Source organism: Ochotona curzoniae, unplaced genomic scaffold, assembly GCF_017591425.1.
Source record: "Ochotona curzoniae isolate NIBS_2020 unplaced genomic scaffold, NIBS_Ocur_1.0 contig_3498, whole genome shotgun sequence".
In the NCBI taxonomy this organism is placed as follows: domain Eukaryota; kingdom Metazoa; phylum Chordata; class Mammalia; order Lagomorpha; family Ochotonidae; genus Ochotona; species Ochotona curzoniae.
In genome coordinates, this window is record NW_024465885.1 from 4,187,252 (window position 1) to 4,208,876 (window position 21,625).

Below are 21,625 nucleotides of genomic sequence, written 5' to 3' on the forward strand. Positions count from 1 at the left end.
TGAATTCTGAACTAATTTTTTTTTTTCCTGCTTGCATTTCAGATGAACAGGCTGGGCTGCTGGAGACCCACTGAGGTTAATAGTACAACCTGGACTTGCATTCCAGAGAATCACTGCAGTCATTATGGGCAGAAGCTGTACTTTCAAATGAACATGTCATTGTAGCCAAATGTTAGTAGTTAAACACCATTATCATTGAACACACAAGCCTACAGGTCAGTTCACAAACACAGCTGTGGCTGAAAATCCTTAATCAAGGAAAGAAATTCACTGCTGGCTCCAAGTTATTCATCAGCCAGTACCCTTAGACCGGCATTATTTTATGTGAGAGAAAATAATTATTGGCTTCAGTTTCTGTCCCCAAAAAACATTGTTAGAATACCCACTGGAAAAAGACAAATCACACATAATGTTCTCGTGGGTTGATATAGACTCTTTGAGGGTCGTTCAGATGATGTTTGCCAGGGCTCATGTCTTGATAGCATATCTGATTGTATAGGGGGTACATCTGCTGAATCCCATCTTCTCCCATTGCATTCTCATCTTCGTAGTCAGACCTCTTGCTGTTTAGTGCATTCTGGAAATTTAAACGTTGCTTACATTAGTATAACAGATGCGTATATTTTCTAGCACTCAGGTCAAAATGGGCAAGAATAGAATTTTTTTAATATTTATTTATTTTTATTGCAAAGCCAGATATATAGAGAGAATAGGAGAGACAGAGAGGAAGATCTTCATCCAATGATTCACTCCCAAAGTGACTGCAAAGGCCAGTGCTGTGCCAATCTGAAGCCAGGACCCAGGAACTTCCTCCAGGTCTCCCATGCGGGCGCAGGGTCCCACAGCTTTGGGCTGTCCTCCATTGCTTTCCAAGGCTATAACCAGGAAGCTGAATGGGAAATGGAGCTGTTGGGATTAGAACTGGAGCCCTTATGGGATCCTGGTGTGTTCAAGGTGAGGACTTTAGCTGCTAGGCCACCACGCTGGGCCCAAAAATAGAATTTATTATAGTCAGTGTCCCAGATTCATTACTTCAAAAGTTATTGAATGGTAAGATAAAGTTTAGCAATTCATCATTTTTCAATCATTGCTTGCGGTACCTGTATTAGAATGGTGGCAAATTCTAACATAGAATTGTGATTAATGAGGACTGTGATCAACTTCAGATCTTGAAACTCAGAACTGGTTTTAAAGTAAACCAGAGAACAAGGTGGTGATGTAAGGAATCTCTCAAAAGGGGCTTAAGCTTGGAGTGACTATAGGAGAAATGTAAAAACCTCAAGATTCAGAACTGGGGCATTAGAGAGAGGACAAAGCATGAACTGGCATTTGACCACATGCTTGAGAAAACAGAGAATAAGAAATACTGCCAAAAATATCCAAGCTTGATCTTGGACCAGAGCTGTCATTTACTATAAAATGAGTCCCCCTTGATGTTCTGTGGTATGTCTAGCACAGAATTGTCTGCCTAGTTCATGGTTTTATAAAACTTGAAGTAATTAAGAGTAAGCAAGCTCAAGGACTTTACTAAATAGTAACTTAGTAAAAAACGGCACTCATGTAGGTGAGAGATAGGGGGAAAAAAAACCTCTCAAAGATACCAAATATTTTAACAAGCATGTAATCATGTTAGCTCTCTGCTGATGTAACATGACCATGTTACTTACAGAAGGCTGAAGATTGTCAGCTTCCCTCTTTTTGAATTCAGCCTGTAAAGCCAAGTGTTCAGTCTGGAAAAAGACAAAAGATACATACTTCAAAACAAGCTCAGGGTCCACTTATTGATCGATATCAGTTAATACTCCTGCTGTTAAGAGTCAATCATGTCTTGTTAAATGTCTACAGTTAAGCAAAATGTTATAGAGGAGGATGAGAAAATTAACTACATTTCTTTTCTATTATATTCAGCATGGTGTGAGGTCCACCTGAGTCGCTGGTTTTAGCAGTACACACTGGTAAAAGGCCACGGCAGAGCCAGCTTCATGGACATACAGCTAAGTCACACAGGGTACCTGGAACCCGATGCTCTGTAACTTCTAATGTAGGCTTCTTAATTTTTGTTGCGAGTTTGTATTCTGTGGGTAGTCTTTTGAAAAAGAAGAACTTGCCTCCAGGTCTTGCAGCCCCTGATTGTGGGTGGCCTACCTCCACTGGCTGGATGCGACTGGTTTTTGGCTGCTTCTCCCCCACCCCAGTTTTCCAATCCTCAAGAGGCCCCACTGCTTATTCCTATCCAGCCCTGGAAGAGACTGTTTAATGAAAGTCAGGGTAAGAAGTGCACGTGCTGAAAGCATCCTTCCACATATGCACGTGACTGGAGGCTACATTTTATTTACCACAGTGCCTAATATCTTCCTTAACAGTCTTATGTTTTGAACAAAGGACCTCACAAATTATGTAAGTGTTCCTGGTATAAGTAAACTTGGGGAAAAAATAAATTAGTATTGGTAGTGCTTTATTAAAATATCCTTACTGTTGTTCTCCTTCCATGTCAATACAGATAATGAAGGCATGAGTACAGAACTCACAACTGAATCTGACTTGACAAGAGGCAGGGGCCAGTTAGAAGCTTCTCTTTAGAAAGAAAAGCTGCTGTGGAATTTCTGATCAACTACAGTCAATCCATTCTTTTTGGAGATGTTATCTAGTCATTTTAAAACAGAAACGATTTCCTATTTATAAGCTCATTTCCCCCTCTTTAGTATCTTCTGTGCTGTAATAGAACCTGAGTGCATCAGGGTTCAGTTTTAGAAGCATAGGTTAATAAAAGTCATCATAACGCAGCAACTCCTTTACCAATGTCAAGGAACCTCTAACAGAGCCGTGCCACAGACCTGCCACACCCTCTGCTTCAGTGGCTCCCCACCTCTCACCACAGCTTAACTTCTAAGTCTGACACATCTGTAGAAAGGAAAAGCAACTAAAGTGATATTCCCAGCAAACTCAGCTTTCAAAACGGAATATATACTTTCTGCCAAATGGAGGGCAACCAAAGACGTCTGTTGGTTATTATGGTTTTTTTCTTTCTCTCTCTTTTTTTTTTTTGCCAGTTATTATTTGTTACGTACAATAGTTCAATCATGTGGAAAAGTAAAAAAAAAAAAAAAAGTAAAAAGGAACTAGGAAGAAATGTGACAACAAAAATAAAAGGTGTTCATGAATACGGCCCTTGTGTATTCCTCTCCAAAGGGGGCTAGGATCATTCCATGATCCTAGAAACAGGATCATGGTCAACACTGAAAGAAACCAAATTCCAGGAACACAGTGATTACAGCCTCAAAAGACAACCACAGAGGTGATCAGAAGATGTGCTGTTCTTTGTTTATGCTACAAAATCCCAAAGGCAAAGATTTAATATGACCAGGAGAGAAATGATCAGTAACACTTTTCTGAACACACTGGGTAAGAACTCCATTTGATCTCATTAACAAAGCATAGTAACATTCACTATACCTCACATGAGCCAAAATTTTTTATAAAGTAATATCCATGTAAATTGTTTATAAAGATAAGGCTCCTGCACAGACCACTGAAGACCCTGATTTGGAGATAATGATTTATGGACACCTGTGTAACTATTCTGCATTATGTGGCTACCCAATCTCCAGCAAGATTCCATAGCTTTGGTTCAACACACATTAAACAATCCAATGGTAGGCGTGTATGTGTGTCCTGTCTATCCACATACCCGCAATATTGAATATGCTAATTTTCTAACAACAGATTATGTATTATAATGAAGTCTTTGCCTCCCACAAAAATTGCGTGGAAAATATGGAGTACCCACTTAACCTCTGTGCTTCAATACAACCCCTCACTTCCAACCACCACCAACATCCCGTATCACAACACTGCTCTTAAGACCAATGATCCATCATACTGTGTCATCATCTAAAGTGCATTCTTTAGGTTAGAGCTCGTTCTTGGTGTTGGGACCATATGGGTTTTAACAGACATAGAATGTCCTGGAAAAGTTAAATATCAATGAGAGGTAGCAATTGATGGACTATGTTAACGGAAAATTTGATAGAGCAGAAGAGTGTTATTTTTTTTTTAATGATTTATTTTTATTATTTTGTTTCATTTGAAAGGCGGATATACAGAGAGGAGAGACAGAGAGGAAGATCTTCCGTCCGATGATTCACTCCCAAAGTGAGCGCAAATGGCCGATGCTATGCCAGTCCGAAGCCAGGAGACTCTTCCGGGTCTCCCATGCGGGTGCAGGATCCCAAAGCTTTGTGCCGTCCTCCACTGCTTTCCCGGGCCACAGGCAGGGAGCTGGAAGGGAAGCGGGGCTGTCGGGATAGAACAGGTGCCCATATGGGATCCCGGGCGTGCAAGGCGAGGACCTTAACCACTTGTGCCACCGCGCCAGGCCCCAGGACAGTCTTAAGCCCAAAAAAGTAAAAACCTTTCTACTGACCATCTGCTGCGTCCACAACAGTCGTCTGTTAAGCACTGTTGCACCTAGATTGTCTTTTCTACTCTGCCAATACCATCATGGTCACAAACTATATCATTCTATATCTTCACCTCATCACTTCTTTGACTCTTCATCCACCTTCTGCAAACAACTACAACACCAGCAAGAACTTTCAAAGAGCTCTTACCCTCTTATTACCACTGATTATTTGCTACAAGAGAATATTCTGAAACGTTTTCTGCCTTTAGAAAGAAATGAAAGGACAGCATTTTTAATACACTCACTTCCTGAATCTCAAAGGCATTTAACTGACCTACTAAAACCTTCACTTAACATAGAGCCTCAAACTCGCCCCTTCCTGTTGGAAGACCATGCATCCCTCTTCAGTTCCTTGAGCTCTAATTTGTACTTTGCAGCCTATCAGCTTACACTCAGTGTGCAACTGGACTGGCCACTGCTGGCTTCCCCAGTCAAGCATTTGCTAAGCTTCTCTGACACACCCCTTGGCTAACCTTCCATTGCCACTTATAGTGTTCCAGACATCATTAAACATTTTAATGTGAATTCACTATTCTTTTATGGAAAGAGTACAGGTACTATGACAAATACACAAATAATGAATATAATAATTCTTTGATTCTGCCTTATCTTATCTGGTCTCCTACAAAAATGGAACAGATTACTATAATCTATCTGCCAAGAACCTCTGGGCCTGTGATAACATGGCATTTTTAAAAATTATTATTTTTTAAATATTTTTTTAAAAATTATATAACATGGCATTTATATTACTTTTCCCTTTTCAATTCACATCTATTTGTGCTTTTGTTATCTTCCCTATTTCACTACTGACCAGTGAAACTGTAACTCTTCTCTAAGACTTCAGAGCTTCAGGTTAATACCCAAGGTTCATGTGGAAATTACTTTCCACAGGACTCCGAACAGGGAGGCTTCAGGAATTACTGGGTCACTGCAAAGCCAGTCATTTTCTCTGAGCCGAGCCATTGTTCTGTGACCTGTATTCCTTTATTTCTGGTCTACTCCCTGTAAGATGCTCTGTTTTTGCCTCTGAAAGGCACAAAGAATTCCATTCTACTGACATACTTGGCCTTAATGCTTCTTCCTGACAACTAATACACATTTTCATTTCTGCGTCTACTCATGGTGGAGAATACCAGATAAGTCCTTCCGTCATAAATTGCTTTTTAAAAAGGTTTCAAGACAACAGACAACTGTGTTAAACAGGGCTGGGATCCCAGAAGAGTGGAGAAACACCTGCGTATGTACACACACACACACACACACACACACACACACACACACACACACTACCCTGTGATAGTCCTGACTTCCCCGATGTATGAGAGGAAGCAAGTTACAGTGCAGCAGTGTTTTTGCTGAGGCAAACTGAGGCACCTGGGATCTGACAGGTACTACAGAAGGGGATTCACATAGGAAAAGCTTCAGAAATCTGCATAGGAGAGATTCCATGGCTCAAAACTAGTCTGGGCTTGCACACAGTAGACAAAAAACATTTACTGGAGAAAGAAAATTACCAGGGGGCTCTTAGATTAATAAGTATTAGTGCATGATTAGAGCTGCTGACAGCTTCCACTTCACTGAGGATTTGAGACAACTCAGGAAAGACCCCAGGTAAGTAATGTTTTAGAAATAAACAAAAGTAACACTCAAGAAAATACTATTCTAGAACACTGTAACAATTAATGCTTCAGATCAACATTTCAAATTAACTCACTATTAGAAAGCAATTCAATTCTTACTAAGGAAAGACAGTACAATTTAAATAACCTGCAACATAAAATTCACAATGTCCAACATCCAGTTAAAATTTACAGATTACCCCCAATAAAAAGGAAGAAAAAACCCAAATTAGCAGAACCTAATTCAATAATCAAAAGTATGACTGAGTAAGTACACAAAAGCTTTATAACACCCATGATAATATGTTTAAAGTTACAAAGGAAAACAAAAGTATGAGGATTGACAACGATGAGAAAGAATCAGAGACTTCTAAAGTTAAAAAATACAGTACCCAAAAAGGCAATGTCACTGGATGATCTTAATCACCGACAAGAAATAAGATCAGTATACCGAAAGGAAAAAATTACCAACACAAAGAACAGAGGCAAAAAGCTTTAAAAAAAAATAACCCTAGTTATCTAGGGAATTATACAATGAAGCATTTGTGTCACTGGAACCACACAAGGGGAGAAACCAAAAAAATAATTGAAGAATTATTAAAACTTTCAAAACCTAATGAAAAGTATAAACCAATAGTTCTATAGAGCCCCATGAATCCCAGAAACCCATTCCCACACATTTCAAAGCCAATTAGCTAAAAATTGGCAACAAAGAGAAAGCGAATATGTTGCCAAAGAGAAGGTACAGAACATTTACAGACATAGAGGAAAGAATTCTCCATATCTTCTCACCAGAACAAAGCAAATGATAGACAATAGCTTTGAGAGTATGCAACTAAAAAATGGAGCTCAAAATCAAAGTCCTATATCCTACACCAAAGTATTCAAAAATGAAAACAAGATGAAAATTTCAGAAAAATAAAAGCTAAAATAAAGTTTTTGATCTATATGCAAGATATTAAAGTGTAAAACTTCTTTAGGTTGGAGAAAAGTGATTCCAAACATAACTATTATTCTTTTTTAAAAAAATGCTATAGTTTGAAACTAAAATAAAAATTCAAGTGGATAGCATGGATAGGTCAAACATTCAAGAACAATAAGGGAAGGAGGGAGAAAACAAGTATATACTGAAGTTTATATAATACAAATAAAGTAGCATGATGTTATATTACAGAAGATAGCAATAAATTAAACATGCATATATTACAGGGGAGAGGGAACTTTTTCTGACAAATATCATTTGAATGTTTAAAATATTATTCATAGGCCATGAAAAATTATCAGCTTAAAAATTAGCCTGCTATAGATTTGCTAAATTTTGAGTGCTATCTGCAGTTGCCTTGGCACGGCCAGACCAAATGATTTTGCAGATCTAACATGGCCCATACGCCAGACATTCACTACTTCTTGACACAAATGACAAAAATTGTAAAAACAAAGTGTAAGAAAAAAAATGTAAAAACAAGCAACAACTCAATAGATAAGAAAACTAACTCACTCAGGCAATTCAACAGCAAGCAGGAAGAGAAGGGGAAAAAAAATCAAAGACAGAAATAAAAATCAAATAATAAGATAATGAGCTTAAGTCCAACCATACAAAAAATAATAGACTAAATAGAGAAATCAAAGAACCTACTGATTACTGATACCTACTTATATACGATATACAAAAATATATGTAAACATAAAAATACAGATAGGCTAAAAATAAAAGGATGGGGGAAAAAAACCATACCTTTAAAACATAAATTGTTAAAAAAAAGTTTAAGAAATAGAGTAGCTACAATGATATTAGGCAGAGGATTTCACAATGAAGAAAATTATGAGATACAAGAAATTTTCACCATGACAAAAGGATCTTATACATACATTTATCAAATGGGAGTTATAAAAGCAAATGAATAATTTGGAGAACTGAAAGAATATATAGGTGGGAATAACATTCTTTTTTTAGTTACTAATGGAAATGTAAAAGGAAAGTTAGTATGTATTTAGGAAGTTTTCAGAAACAGTACTGACCAACTTAGCCTAACTGACATTTATAGAATCTACTGAATACCCATTTGTTTCGGTGTACATGGAATGCTAATTATGCTAGAACATAAGCTGCTGGATCATAAAAAGTCTAACATTTATTTTTATTATGCAGATTTACAGAAAGGAGGAGAGACAGACAGAACTGCCATTTGCTGGTACACTCCCGAAATGGCCACAACAGCAAGAGCTGAGCCGACCTGAAGCCAGAAGCCAGTAGTTTCTTCCAGGTCTCCCACAGGGTGCAGGATCTTAAGGCCTTGGGGTTGTCCTCCACTGCTTTCCCAGGCCACAATCAAGAGCTGGATGGGAAGTGGAGCACCTGGGAAACCAACTAGCACCCCCACATGGGATCCGGGCACATGCAAAGTGAGGATTTTAGCCACTAGGCCTCTGTGTCAGGTACAGTCTAAATATATTTAAAAGCAGTGAAATCCGTTACGTACTATTTATACAAAAAAAGAATTCATGAAGGACAGGAATTTGGTACAGCAACTAAGATGCTTTTTGGGATGTCTCCATGCTGTACACGAGTCCTTGCATTTGAGCTCCAGTTCTGCTTCCAATTCCAGCGACCTGCTTATGGTCACCCTGGGAGGCAGCATGTGATGGCTCAAGCATTTGAGTTTCTGCCATGTGGGAGATAACAATGAGTTCCAGGCTCATATACTGAAGCTATCTCAGGCCCAGATATTGTGGGGCACTTGAGAAATAATCAGTGGATCAAAAAGCCCTGTTTCTTTACCTGCCCTTTCCCTGTTTTTGAAAATTAAAAATTAGTAAAAACCACCTGAAAAATCTTACATATTTCAAATTTAAACATACTTTAAAATAACTCATTTACAAAAAGATAAGTAAGAAAGATTAGAAAGAATTTGGGGGCCACTTTTGTGGCATATAAAGCTAAGCTTCCACATGTGGTGCTGGCATCTCATACAGGCATTGATCAATTAGTATCTTGGCTGTTCCACTTCTGATCCAGGTCCATGTTTATGGCCTGGAAAAGCATCAGAATATGACCTAATTCCTTGGGCATCTTCTCCATGTGTGAGACCCAGAAGCCCCTAGCTCCCTAGGTTCTAACTTTGGGTTGGCTCAACTCCAGCTGCTGTGTTAATCTACGGGGTGAATCTCTGCCCACCCTTCTCTCTCTGTAATTCTGCCTTTCAAATAAAATAAAATAAAATAAATCATTAAAAGGAAAGTATTTTTAACAAAACATATTAACTAATGTTGCAGGATTTCAAAGTAGTACTTAAAACAAAAATTATACTTTTATAGGGGTGGGGAACACCTAGGCTGTCTAAGGCCTACAACATCATTTGTTCTGACCCTGCCAAGGAAACTGCAGATGGAACTCAAAATTCAACAAATCCATAGCAGGCTACTTTTTAAGCTAACAATTCTGTAAGGCCAGCCAATGATGTTATAAACTATCCAGATAGCCATTGGCAGAAAAAAGTTCCCCACTCCTGCAGTAATGTTTGTACTAGAAAGGTCTCAAATTGTTGGTCAAAGCTTTGTTTTTAATGAACAACAACAACAAAAAACCAAACTAATTGCTATATTAATAAATAATAAAGAATCTAAATAACAAAAGAAGAAATATGTTATGAACAATCTGGTGCCAGATGAAATGAACAAATATCTTGAAAGACATAATTAAACTGCTCTCTATAAAGAAATTGGTGGGACAGAAGAAGCAACTTGTAAATTTAATCAAACATTTGAAAAAGGATTGTAGTACATTTAGTATCAATAGTACTAAAAGTACAAAATAAATTCTCAAATAGTTTTACAATAGATTATCCTTGGTGCAGAATTTTCTCTGCTAAATTAACCAACTGTTTGTGTTCTAATGACTAAATTCCTAGTATGTAGACATGATTTCTTCACACTGTAAGAGTAACACATAATTACTGACTACTCTATGAATAATTCATAAAGAAAGGCTTCTTCAAGACACACAGGATATTAAATTCCTATGAATTGTCTCTGAAGAAATTAATAAAATATCAGTGACACCATGAACTAAAGGCCAATGTCCTTTTAACTTTTTTTCATAATTGAAACCACATTGCAGGAGTAACAACTATAAAGACTGAGTTCTAATCAAGCAAAATTTATAACAACATTAATTAGGTACTTGTTTAATGAGACACATAATTGTTACCGTTCTCCATGATAATTATGCATATGGGAAAGCTATTCACATGCACGTCTCTTAGTATTATGGTACATTCTCAGCATTCACAGATTTAACATTACTGGTTTCAAGCATTCCTAAGTGAATGTAAAAGCTTTATGACAGGTAGTAATTTGTAATTTTGTTGAGGCACAAATTGGAATCAAAACCTAGGAGGGTTTTGTGATTCAGCTAATCATAAAGCAAGTTAATGAGTTTAGGGACCACTCCATATCACTTCTCAATATATCTTTTATTCTCAACTTTTGTATAAGGATTTTATAAAAGACAGGGCTATTTAGAAATGCAGGGTTTCTCAAAAGTCTATAAAATGCCCTCTGTGAATATCAAAGGGGTTACTGTATTATTACTCAACCTTTTTCTTTTAAACACAAAGCTTTTCCTCGTTATTTTTTAGCTAATTTATAGTTATTTAATATCTATCAATCACAATTAATGCAGGTTGCTATCACACACATAATGTAGATGTATTATAGTCTGGATTTTAATTTTCAAACCTGAACTTCATTTACTTACAGTTCCTCTATCTGTCAGAGTAGGGTTCACTTCTGTGATCTTTCCATGCATCTGATCCCCAAAATCCTAGGAGGGAGAAGTGGGGTGATAGCTCTCCAAAACCTTACCTATAGCTACCATGGTCCAGGTGCTCCTAAACACTTGCAAGGTACTATCAAAGCATGGGATCTGTTTTCATTTCTACTTTTAGTCAATGGTCCCTACAGAACTGGACCCTTTCCAGTTTCCACCGGGGAACCTGTATTGGTTGGACTACAAATCTTGAGTTCTGATGAATTATCATTTGCAAAGAACAGGGCAGAGATGTGTCTGAATAGTTCATGAGAAAGAAGTGAGCAACTTAAAAACAGGTTCTAGAACTCTCTTTCAGGAGTACAGTGAAGCAAAACTGGAGAAGATCTAGCATTAAAGAAAGCAAAGGAGTAAAGGGAACTCAATAATAGGAACACAGTTAACAAGACAGCATTAGGTTCAGCTTGGGAAAAAGTTAATTTCTAAGTACTGACAAGAGATTGTTCTTTCACTTCCTTTTTCCTCTTTTGTTTATAGTTACATTAGCAATTTCATGCCAAAGGCTTTAAGATACCTAAGAAATTTTAGATATCTATATGACAACATTTGCCTGAAAGCATAACTGAGGTAAAATTTTATTACAGCCAAGATTTAAGACAAGAAATATTCAAGTTGCTCCAGATGAACCTACTCATTATGCCCTCGAGGCAATACTCTTATTGCTCCCTTTATTAATCAGAGATGTGGAAGAAATGCTTACAGGTTCATAAAACTAAGATTTAAATATACATTTGTGAATTTCTGAAGCCTGTGTCTTAAACTATTTCATAAAAATGTGAATAAATTGGACTTGCATAATGGCTCAACTGGCTAACCATACACCCTTTAACATCTATCCCACCTGCTCATGGCCTGGGATAGCACTGGAGGATGGTCCAAAGCATTGGGATCCTACACCTGCATGGGAGACCTGAAAGAAGCTCCTGGCTTTAGATTGGCTTAGCTCCACCAATGAAGTCATCTGGAAAGTGAATCAAGTTGGAAGATCTTTCTCTTTCTCTCCTTCTCTCTGTAAATTTGGCTTTCCAATAAAAGTAAATAAAAAAAAAAAACCCTACCTATAAATTAAGTATAAATACTCTTTTCCTGATATGACTGTCAAAAGGAACTGCAATGTGGAGAAAAAGGAGGACGGAATAAACCTAAGATTGTGGACGTCAGTAATGGCCACCTTTCCCTGTACTCTACCTGTGTCCATACTGATACATCCCAAGGCCCAAGTTACTTTATCTCCTACCTGGGATCCAGCCTCACCTAAAAGAAAACACCAGGTTTTTCTTGAGTGATTCTGAGATCTGAAAGCTTCCATTTGCCTCAATTCAAGACTAAATATGTGGTGGTCATTTACTGTAAGACAATATTTAATATTTTCCCTCTTTTGGATGACATGTTTATACCATGCATTAATAAAGCTAGTAGTTTACAATGTAATGTCTAGTTCTCCAACTCATAATATTAAAGCTAGTAATTAGATAAAAAAGAATGATTGCAGAAGTTCTCATGGCAAATGGACTCAAGTCATAGTAATTTTAGGTATTTCATTCCTGGAATCAGCTCTGAACTTTTCTCAAGTCATATCTGAATTATTACTACTTTGCTGAGGAACATATTTTCTTATTCAAAAGTAAGGCACTGTTCTTTCTTATTGCCGGTAAAGGCATTTTATTACTTTTAGTAAGTATACAAATTAGATTTTAATTTTTTCAAGTGAAATCTGATATGGCACATTCTAATGAAATTTCTTATCTTGGCTTATGGTCTTTTTTAATCCTTACACTAAAATGTATAAAAGTGACAGTTCACCTAAATCGCAATATATATGCAAAGCAAAGCATCTAATTAAAGCAGACAGATGAGAAACGTGACAGGAACTTATTTGCAAACAAACTAGATTTCAACACACCATTCTCAAATGTTCCTTATCACAAGCCTTACCTTTTCAAAGGCAAAAATCAAATGCTGAGGCATCTATATGCACTGTTCTCCATGAAGAACAATGTATGCATAGTTCAGCATCAGAGTATTTGGTACTGTTACAATATGCACCTTTGCTCTTCAACCTTGTGCCCATACGCTATACCTAATTACTAACACACAGTGCTTTTTATCTCAATTTTCCCACAGGGAAACCTTCAATTTATCTACTAATATAATTTCATTCATATATCCAAATGCTCTCAAAGAGGATAGTGCCTTTTATGAATCAGGCACAATTCTGAACTGCCAAGCCAAGTACACAAATAGTATCCATCAGGCTAGGGCACACATCTTGGAGAAATGTGCGTTCTTAAGGCCGGCATTGCGGCACAGTTGGTCAAGCCACCAAATGTGATTCTGGCATTCCAAGTTAGCACCAGTTCTGATTCTGAGTGCTGCTCTCCCATCCAGCTCTCTAACATGCCTGGAAAGCAGTAGCAGAAGATGGCCAAGTGCTTGGGGCCCTGCACGACATGGGAATGAAGCTCCTGGCCTCAGGCTTTGGTCTGACCACTCAGCTCCAGTCATTGTTATTTGGGAACTGAACCAGTAGAGAGAAGATCTTTCTCTTTCTCTCTGTAACTTTGCTTTCCAAATAAATAAAATTTACCTGGTTTTTTGTTCTTTTAAATGTGTATTCTCAGGGAAAATAAATCAAATCTCATCCTCTATGGATGACTAAAATGTATAATGGTCAAAATTTTCAAACTTAGGTAATAGACATCATCTATTTCCTGTCTAGAGATCATGAATGTAGCCTCCCTCAATGTAACAATTATTCTAACACTTCAGTTGCTTCTTGCTTTAAATTATTACAATATCTATACTTACAATATTAGGGAAACATCTGATATTTCAAAATATAGGAGTATATTATATAAATGTCAACTTGTCTGAAAATGTCAAATTACTTTACAAAATGTAGTTCTGCCTTTTAGAAACTTTCATTTTTTAACCTTAAAAAGTAATCTTAAGCAATTAAAAGCACATTGCTGAAATTTAACTCATTGCACTGAGAAAAGATACTCTGTTAAGACTTTCCTTGTAGTTAATTAATCATACCATTTTTCACAAAATAAAATTTTTAAATATTCAGTATAAAACACATTTTACATCCATCAAAACGATAAGATTACTAAATCTAGACTACCACTTTCCTTATCTTCCTTTATGAAAGGTGAGCCAATACAGGGTCTACTTCAATTACCATTATTCTAATTCTTCCATGAGAGAATAACAAGTACAAATTTAGACAACTGAATATAGAAGAGTCTTTATTCTTATTTGTTTCATTATTCCCTAAGTCATCTAAGTTACCCAATGAATGTTCTTAGCCAATAATAACATGTATTTTTCTTGGAATCTTAAACAAATGATATTTTCTAACATTTCCTGTTAAAGGAAAAAAAAAGAAAATTAGGGATAAAAGACAATTACTTCAACATTGTAAAAGAGTAGATATATAGAGAGAAATCAGTCGCTACTGTTATGTTACGGACACCAATTCATTTGAATTAAAGAGGTAACCATAATCCTAGTTTTGCTGTGTTCTACAAAGGTGCCAAAGCTTGGAGTAATTTGCATAAAGGTACCTTAAGTGAAATGAGTCAAGCACGACCAGAATTCATCAGTGATCAACGTGAAGGTTCACAGTAACTCCACGACAAAAGCGAATTAGATTGCATTAATGTACGAAAGGAGGCGAGTCCTTCCACTGGACAAACCTTATCTAGCTAATGAGTCGAGGATTTTTATTATATCTTCAATTCATCCTTACTATCAGCATTGCTTCTGTGGTGATTTGTCATTGGATGCTGTGATGCAAAAAATTGGCAATAACAAAAACACAACTTTTGCTTACTTAAATCCAACAACAGTTAGACATTTTCCCTCTATATATACAAAATCTATGCTGTCTGGGCACATCATATTATCCCATAAAACAGGCTAACAAATACAAATAATATGCCATTCATTTATTGTTAGATTGGAAAAATGCCACCGGAGGATGACATTCCTTGAACTGAGTCAGTCACTCCCTTATGACATTATTAATTAATTATTATTATTAATGTGCATTCCATTATTAACAACTAAAAGCAAACTTTTGGACAAACAATACAAGTAAGTAGAATTTTTAAAACATGAACTCAAAAATCATGACCTGTTTGTACCGCATCCCAGCATGTGTTGGATTGGCCCTAGGGTATAGGTGATCCTATCTGGAAAAGATGCTACCTACAAATGTCTCTTGGGAGCCATCAGAAAGCATGCTGAAACAGGAGGAGGCCTTCCCTCATTTGTACACACTGAGTTCAGAAACAGTGTTCTTGAGAAGCGCTGTCCTGTCTGGGATAGCTGCCTTGAGAACTGAAAGTTGGGTTCTGCAGATGAATGCAATCAATATTAATGAAGCTGGTCCTTTGAATAACTCACCATCACTAATAGTTGACCAAAGGGTATGCAATGAATTTATGAGCATCTACTCTGCAGGAAATGAACAATTCTTCTTTTGCCTTGTCTTTCACACTGTTAAACAACAAAGCCAGGAAGTCTGAAAATAAGCGGAAAGCCTGTGGATGATGCCACATTTCCTTGGCTTCCAGTGTGTGGATTCCATAGGATTACAAGCTCAAATCCCTACATCAATAGAGCCCCTCATCCCCAAATTCTCAGGATCAGATGCATTTTGTATTTTGAAGAGGTGATAGGCATATATGCCATTTACTTACAAAGCAGTATGAGCAGACTCTAGTACAAAACCCCATAATCAAGCATGTAAATGTTTCTATGGTGGAAAATATGATTATAAAATAACACTGAGTACTTCTCACGTGGTGTTGCAAAATGAAGTGGGAAAAATGTGAAGCATTGAGAGCTACTGGAAACTGCAGAAACAGAGTAAAGACTAATAGAGGGCACAAAAAGACAGGAATTCAGAGACCAAAGCAATCAGCCTAAATTAGAAAGAGTGAAGATTATCTAGTATTAGCAAGACACAAACTCTAGTGGTAGGAAGGGAGGGCACACATGATCACACTGGAAGCAGTAAGCAGGACATGGTGAAGTCAGGTCACAAGCTTTCAAGCCCCCCAGATTTGAGGTGGGCACTGACCCAGGGGAAAAGCTGCATTAATCTGGCCAGTGATGATAATGACTAGCATCTTAGAGCCTTGAAGAGTCCAGGATTTTACTACTGGTAACAGAGGACAAAAAAGGAAAGACAGCAGAAACAGCCAATGAAACTCATCAAGCATGCTGAAGCTACAGACATGTACAGAAAAAAAAAAGATGAAATATTAGTAAATGTGGGCTGCAGTTATTAAAGGTTTACAGGACAAGAAGGCATATTTGTGAAAAGGGTAACAGTGGATAATTGAGATTATCACTATAGATTGGGCCTAGGAGTAAGAAGGATCATGTGCTCAATTCAACAGAACGAATTATTTTTTCTCAGTGCACAACAGGAGAAAGAAACGCCTTGTCAATTTAAAGTGGAAATATGTTATTGAGGAGGCTCGGGGTGGGAGTGCGGTAGGGGAATGGTTGCTCTTGACTAGAGAACAACAATTACAAACTCTGGAGTGGTGAGTGTGTGGCTCAGATTATAGACATGAAGGAGTAAAAGAGCCAGGACTAGAATGTGCTGAGTCAAATGAGTTAAGACTTCAGAAACCTATAGAAGATCCTGATTAAAAAGATCATGCGTGCTTGCAGGTCTAAGATCTAGAAGAGAAGACCATTGCTCATGGCCTGAAAATGGTAGGATGTGAGAAAACCGAGAGGGATAAATGTTATCACATGGACAGAAAACTGCTGCTCATGTGAAGATGAGAAGAAGTTGCAGGTTCAGAAATGGCCCTTCCCTGTTCATGCAGAGGAAGCATCTTGTTCTAAGAGTGATATGCACTTGCAAGAGGAGTCCTGTTTAACAGTTCTAGAATGAGTAACACATCAAAGAGAATAAGTACCATTTTTGTACTCAGGAAAAAGGCCTGTTTGCCTTTTGACTACAGATTGGTTTTTAAGTGAATGTGGCTTCTGTGGAGAAGGGCAAGAAAAGATAATATTTAATGTTATGTGGCTTGCAAAGCCAAAAGTTTCACCACTCTTCTTCCAAAGCAACTACAGGTTTTCTACTAATCTCCTTTCAGGGTCAAAGGACTTGACGAAACTGAACAGTACAGGGTAGAACAAAAAGGTTCTTGGAAAAGCTTCTGCAGGATTTCCCCGGTAAGCCTAGGTGCTCACAGAAAAACAAAACAAAACAAAAAATGAAGCCTCCAAGCAATACATGTGTAAATGACAGATGAAGGAAACAGCTGTCAGGAAAAACATGCACCTGATAACAATTTGTGGGAGGAGAATGTTGCAAATGGAGCACCATTAAAGTTTTACTTTTAGCTTGCTCAATAATTTAGCCTAAGGAACTAATTTCCATCTCTCTTCCTTAGTCATGTTTGCCCTCTACACTAACTTACATTGATTTCACATGTATTGGGGAAATATAAAGTTTTAGAAAATGAGTGCATAAAAAAGCTTGAGTGATACAGTTTTTCTTTTTTTTTCTTCCTGTGAACAGAATCTACATTAACTTTGCTCTTCTGCAATGTGTAAGACATTGGACTTTTTAAAATTTCCATCCTTCCATATTTCCGAAGATTTAAACATGTTTACAGTATTGTACACATTTTTAAACCTAGCAGCATCCAGGCTTCTACACTCAGGTGAAGAGGGCACCTGACGTGTGGGTTTACATGAATGCTCATGCATTGAGCAAAGGCGTAGCTGGAGACGGAGGAGCAATGCTGAGAGGTGCTAGAGGAAGAGTGTTACGACAGAAGAAAAAGGGTCATGGACAGAGGAATGCTACACACAAAGGATCAAGCTTGAAGGACATGAAAACCTACTCGTATAAGTCATGGATAAGAGTCATAGAGTATGGGCCTGGCGCGGTGGCGCAAGTGGTTAAGGTCCTCGCCTTGCATGCCCGGGATCCCATATGGGCGCCAGTTCTATCCCGGCAGCCCCGCTTCCCTTCCAGCTCCCTGCCTGTGGCCCGGGAAAGCAGTCAAGGACGGCCCCAGTCTTTGGGATCCTGCGCTGATGTGGGAGATCTGAAAGCAGCTTCTGGCTCCCAGCTTTGGATCAGCTCAGCTCTGACCTTTGCAGTCATTTAGGGAGTAGACCAGAGCATAGAAGGTCTTTCTTTCTGTCTCTCCTCTCTGTAAATCTGCCTTTCCAATAAAAAATACATACATCTTTTAAAAATAGTCTATCAGATTTCTAGGCTGCATACAAAGTGCCAACTTTTTTAGCTGCAAATAATTGATGTAGTTTTGTTTGTTTATTTTTGTTTTTGTTTTAGTTTTCTAGATCAACTTACCTTGGGATAAGCATGCCCTACCTCAATTACAAGTCATTACCAATTTACAGATACGGAAGCCTTAGCCTATAGGGAAATCTGTATTATTTGTTTGGGAACATGGTAGAAAGAACTGTTAACTCAAAATCTGTTTTCACAGATCTTACTTATTGTGATTTTAGATTCAATGTGTTAGTCTGAGTGGACAGCAGTGGTTCTAATTGCTGGTTGACTCAAATCCAATCCCAAAGATTAGACTAAGTGAAAATAAAAATTCTAGACTTCTCTTGTTGACTGTAGAGAAAGTTTTCAAAAGCTAAAGGTGATTTACCATGTAAGATCCATCTATCCAGTCACTCAACTGCACCCTCCAGAGGATTCTAGATCACTCCCTTCCTCTACAGTCAAATGTGACAGTTGGTACTGCTAGTATTAAACTCTCAGAATTAAATGAAAAAAATGGCATCTTAGAGCCAAAGAGACCAAGAGGCAGCATTTAATCACCAGGAACAAGGTGGACATGTACCACCATACAATACTTGCAGACATCAATTTGGCTGAAACTCTAGCTCATTAATCAGCATATCCTACGTTATCAAACTGAACTGGGATAGCTTCAGAAGCCCATTGTATTCAATATTTCTCTCCACTTCTTTACTCTGTGACTTCATTTACTTTTGCTTTAAAGAGTACAGGACATAAAAAAAATTGGTCTATACCTATTCTATGCTCATATTAAATGTACTTTTCTAATTAGGAATAATTTATCAAATGACTGTCTTGCTGGTAAAACACAAAAATACAACACGGTGTATAAATGCACATAAAATTAAAAAAAAGTCACGTGAGACTGTTGATATGGAGGAAAAGCAGTAATCGCAAGAATCTGAAAAATGCACATCATACAGTAACTGATTTTTAGACAATTCAGCTACATCTTGCCACTTGAGCTATATCATTTTGGTTTCCTGCTTTTCAGATCAGTTCAGAAACTCAAAAAAGCTAGTATTATCGGAATTTGAGTATATTAGCCTAAATAGTTACCACTAGTTTGGCATACTGATCCAAAAACAAAGATTAGGTTTAATCACAGCTGGATTAGCACAATGAGTGACAGGAGTTTGCAAGAATAAAATAAAGAATGAAGTTGTCAAATCAAACACACAAAACACACACATGCACAGAAATAAATCATTTTAAGAGAAGTACAGGATTAGAAACACTAAAACTAGACTCTATTTTGCTTGGCACTTACCATTCCTAGAACATTCTATTTTGTTCCTGTCAACATATTTCACGGGAAATATTAAACTAGAGTTAGCTAAAGGAGAGGGACTCATGAGCAGAAATAAAACTACCTTAAGTAGAGGACGGCTGAAAATACCAGAAACAAGAGAGTGAGTCTCAAATGCAATGAGACCAAGTCACAGAACTTGAAATATTTGAACAGCTATCAATTCCTTAAGGGTTGCTTAAGCATGTGAGGTATGCATAAAAACACTTGGGTTCTATGTGAGTGTGTATTCTTAAAATTCTACTTTAAAATGCTTAAAATAATTTTTCAAATTACAGAGATATTAATCAAGACTCATTCAGTTGAAAGTTGGCTAGATTTCTTATCTAGCAATTTTGACTCACAAAATGGAACATGCATAAACAGCAAAGTTGGTTTTTGGAGGAGGAGTAAGTTTTATCTCGAGAGGAATGCTGGGTTAAAAAACATAACCATACAGTGGGGCCCAGTGCGGTAGCCTAGTGGCTAAAGACCTCACCTTGAGCGTGCCAGGATCCCATATGGACACCGGTTCTATCCCAGCAGCTCCACTTCCCATCCAGCTCCCTGTTTGTGGCCTGGGAAGGCAGTTGAGGAGAGCCCAAAGCCTTGGGACCCTGCACCCGTGTGGGAGACCTGGAAAAGCTCCTGGCTTCTGGCTTCGGATTGGCTCAGCTCCAGCCATTGCGGTCACTTGGGGAATGAACCATCAGACAAAAGATCTTCCTCTCTGTCTTTCCTCCTTTCTGTATATCCACCTTTCCAATAAAAATAAACAAATCTTAAAAAAAAATAGTGATGTTCCCAGCTGAAGGGCAGTGTCTCAGATTTCTCACATGCTGCCTTAATCTATCTAAGTATTTCTCTTGGAAAGTGATTCATCTTATAATACTGCAATCCTTATTTATAAAAGAATTAAGTATGGCAAAAGATAGGCAGTTAACAATTATGAAAATTTTCACCAATGGTAAGATTAAACAGTTGCAGAGGCCATTAAAATAATGATACAAACTAGTCATTTCTTGTGGAACCCAAAATCATAACTCTTTGTATTGTAACTACTGTGATAAAAGTGGGGAAAAGAAACGTTCCCCAATAATGTCTTAAGTGTTTAGACTTCTAGCTACGTAGTACTTTGAGACATACGGATAGAAAATAGTAAGCAAAGATAAACCCAGCAGAACAAAAATATAATAAATGTAAGCATGGCCATCTTTGTATAACGTAAGTTAAAAGATTTACACCTTATCACTCTGCTTAATATTAGCAGAGTCTACTGGCATTTAACTTCGGTTTGCTTTATATTGTTCTAACAAGTCACAATTCACAATAAGTATCTCTTGGTGGGTATATTGGCAAGTATATTTTGACAAAGTGCCTGCATGCATCTTATGTCAATTGTGTAAAAACTGGGTTGCTATCTTTCTAACAGTAAGTTTTACACTTCGTTATAGAAAAAGGTCTGTTCAATATTAGCACAGGGAAAACTGGATGTCTACATACAGAAGAATAAATTAGATCCTATCTCTCACAATATTCAAGTCAATTTAAAATGGTTTAAATACTCAGGGGCCCAGCATGGTAGCCTAGTGACTAAAGTCCTCACCTTGCACACACCAGACTCCCATATGGGCGCCGGTTGTAATCCATGCGACCCCACTTCCCATCTAGCTCCTCACTTGTGGCCTTGGAAGGCAGTGGAGGATGGCCCAAAGCCTTGGGACCCTGTATCCATGTTGGAGACCTGGAAGAGCTCCTGGCTCCTGCCTTCGGATCAGTGCAGCTCTGGCCATTTGGGCCACTTATGGAGTGAATCAGCAGATGGAAGATCTTCCTCTCTGTCTCTCCTCCTCTCTGTACATCTGACGTTCCAATAAAAATAATAATAAAAAATTGGTTTAAATACTCAAATAGCAAGGAACCAGAAGAAAACAAAGTGGAAATGATTCAGGATATTAGAACAGACAAGGGTTGTTTTTTGGAAGCCAAAACATGAAAAGCAAAAGCAAAAATAGGCAAATGTGATTTCTTTTTTTAAGTTTTGCTTGGCAAATGAAACAATCAGGAAAGTGAAGAAATGACCTACCCAATGGGGAAA

General features: G+C 37.7%; 1 protein-coding gene across 1 annotated transcript in view; it reads right to left on the reverse strand.

Moving 5' to 3' along the window:
* Positions 1 to 290: 290 nt before the first annotated feature.
* The window catches only part of NECTIN3 (nectin cell adhesion molecule 3), a 106,139-nt gene continuing 84,804 nt past the window's right edge, over positions 291 to 21,625 (reverse strand). The window contains exons 8-9 of the mRNA XM_040980509.1: positions 1,668 to 1,730; positions 291 to 577 (exon numbers count right to left, since the gene is read on the reverse strand). Coding sequence (XP_040836443.1) covers positions 401 to 577; positions 1,668 to 1,730 — 240 coding nt within the window. The 3' untranslated portion in view covers positions 291 to 400. The remainder of the gene's footprint in view (positions 578 to 1,667; positions 1,731 to 21,625) is intronic.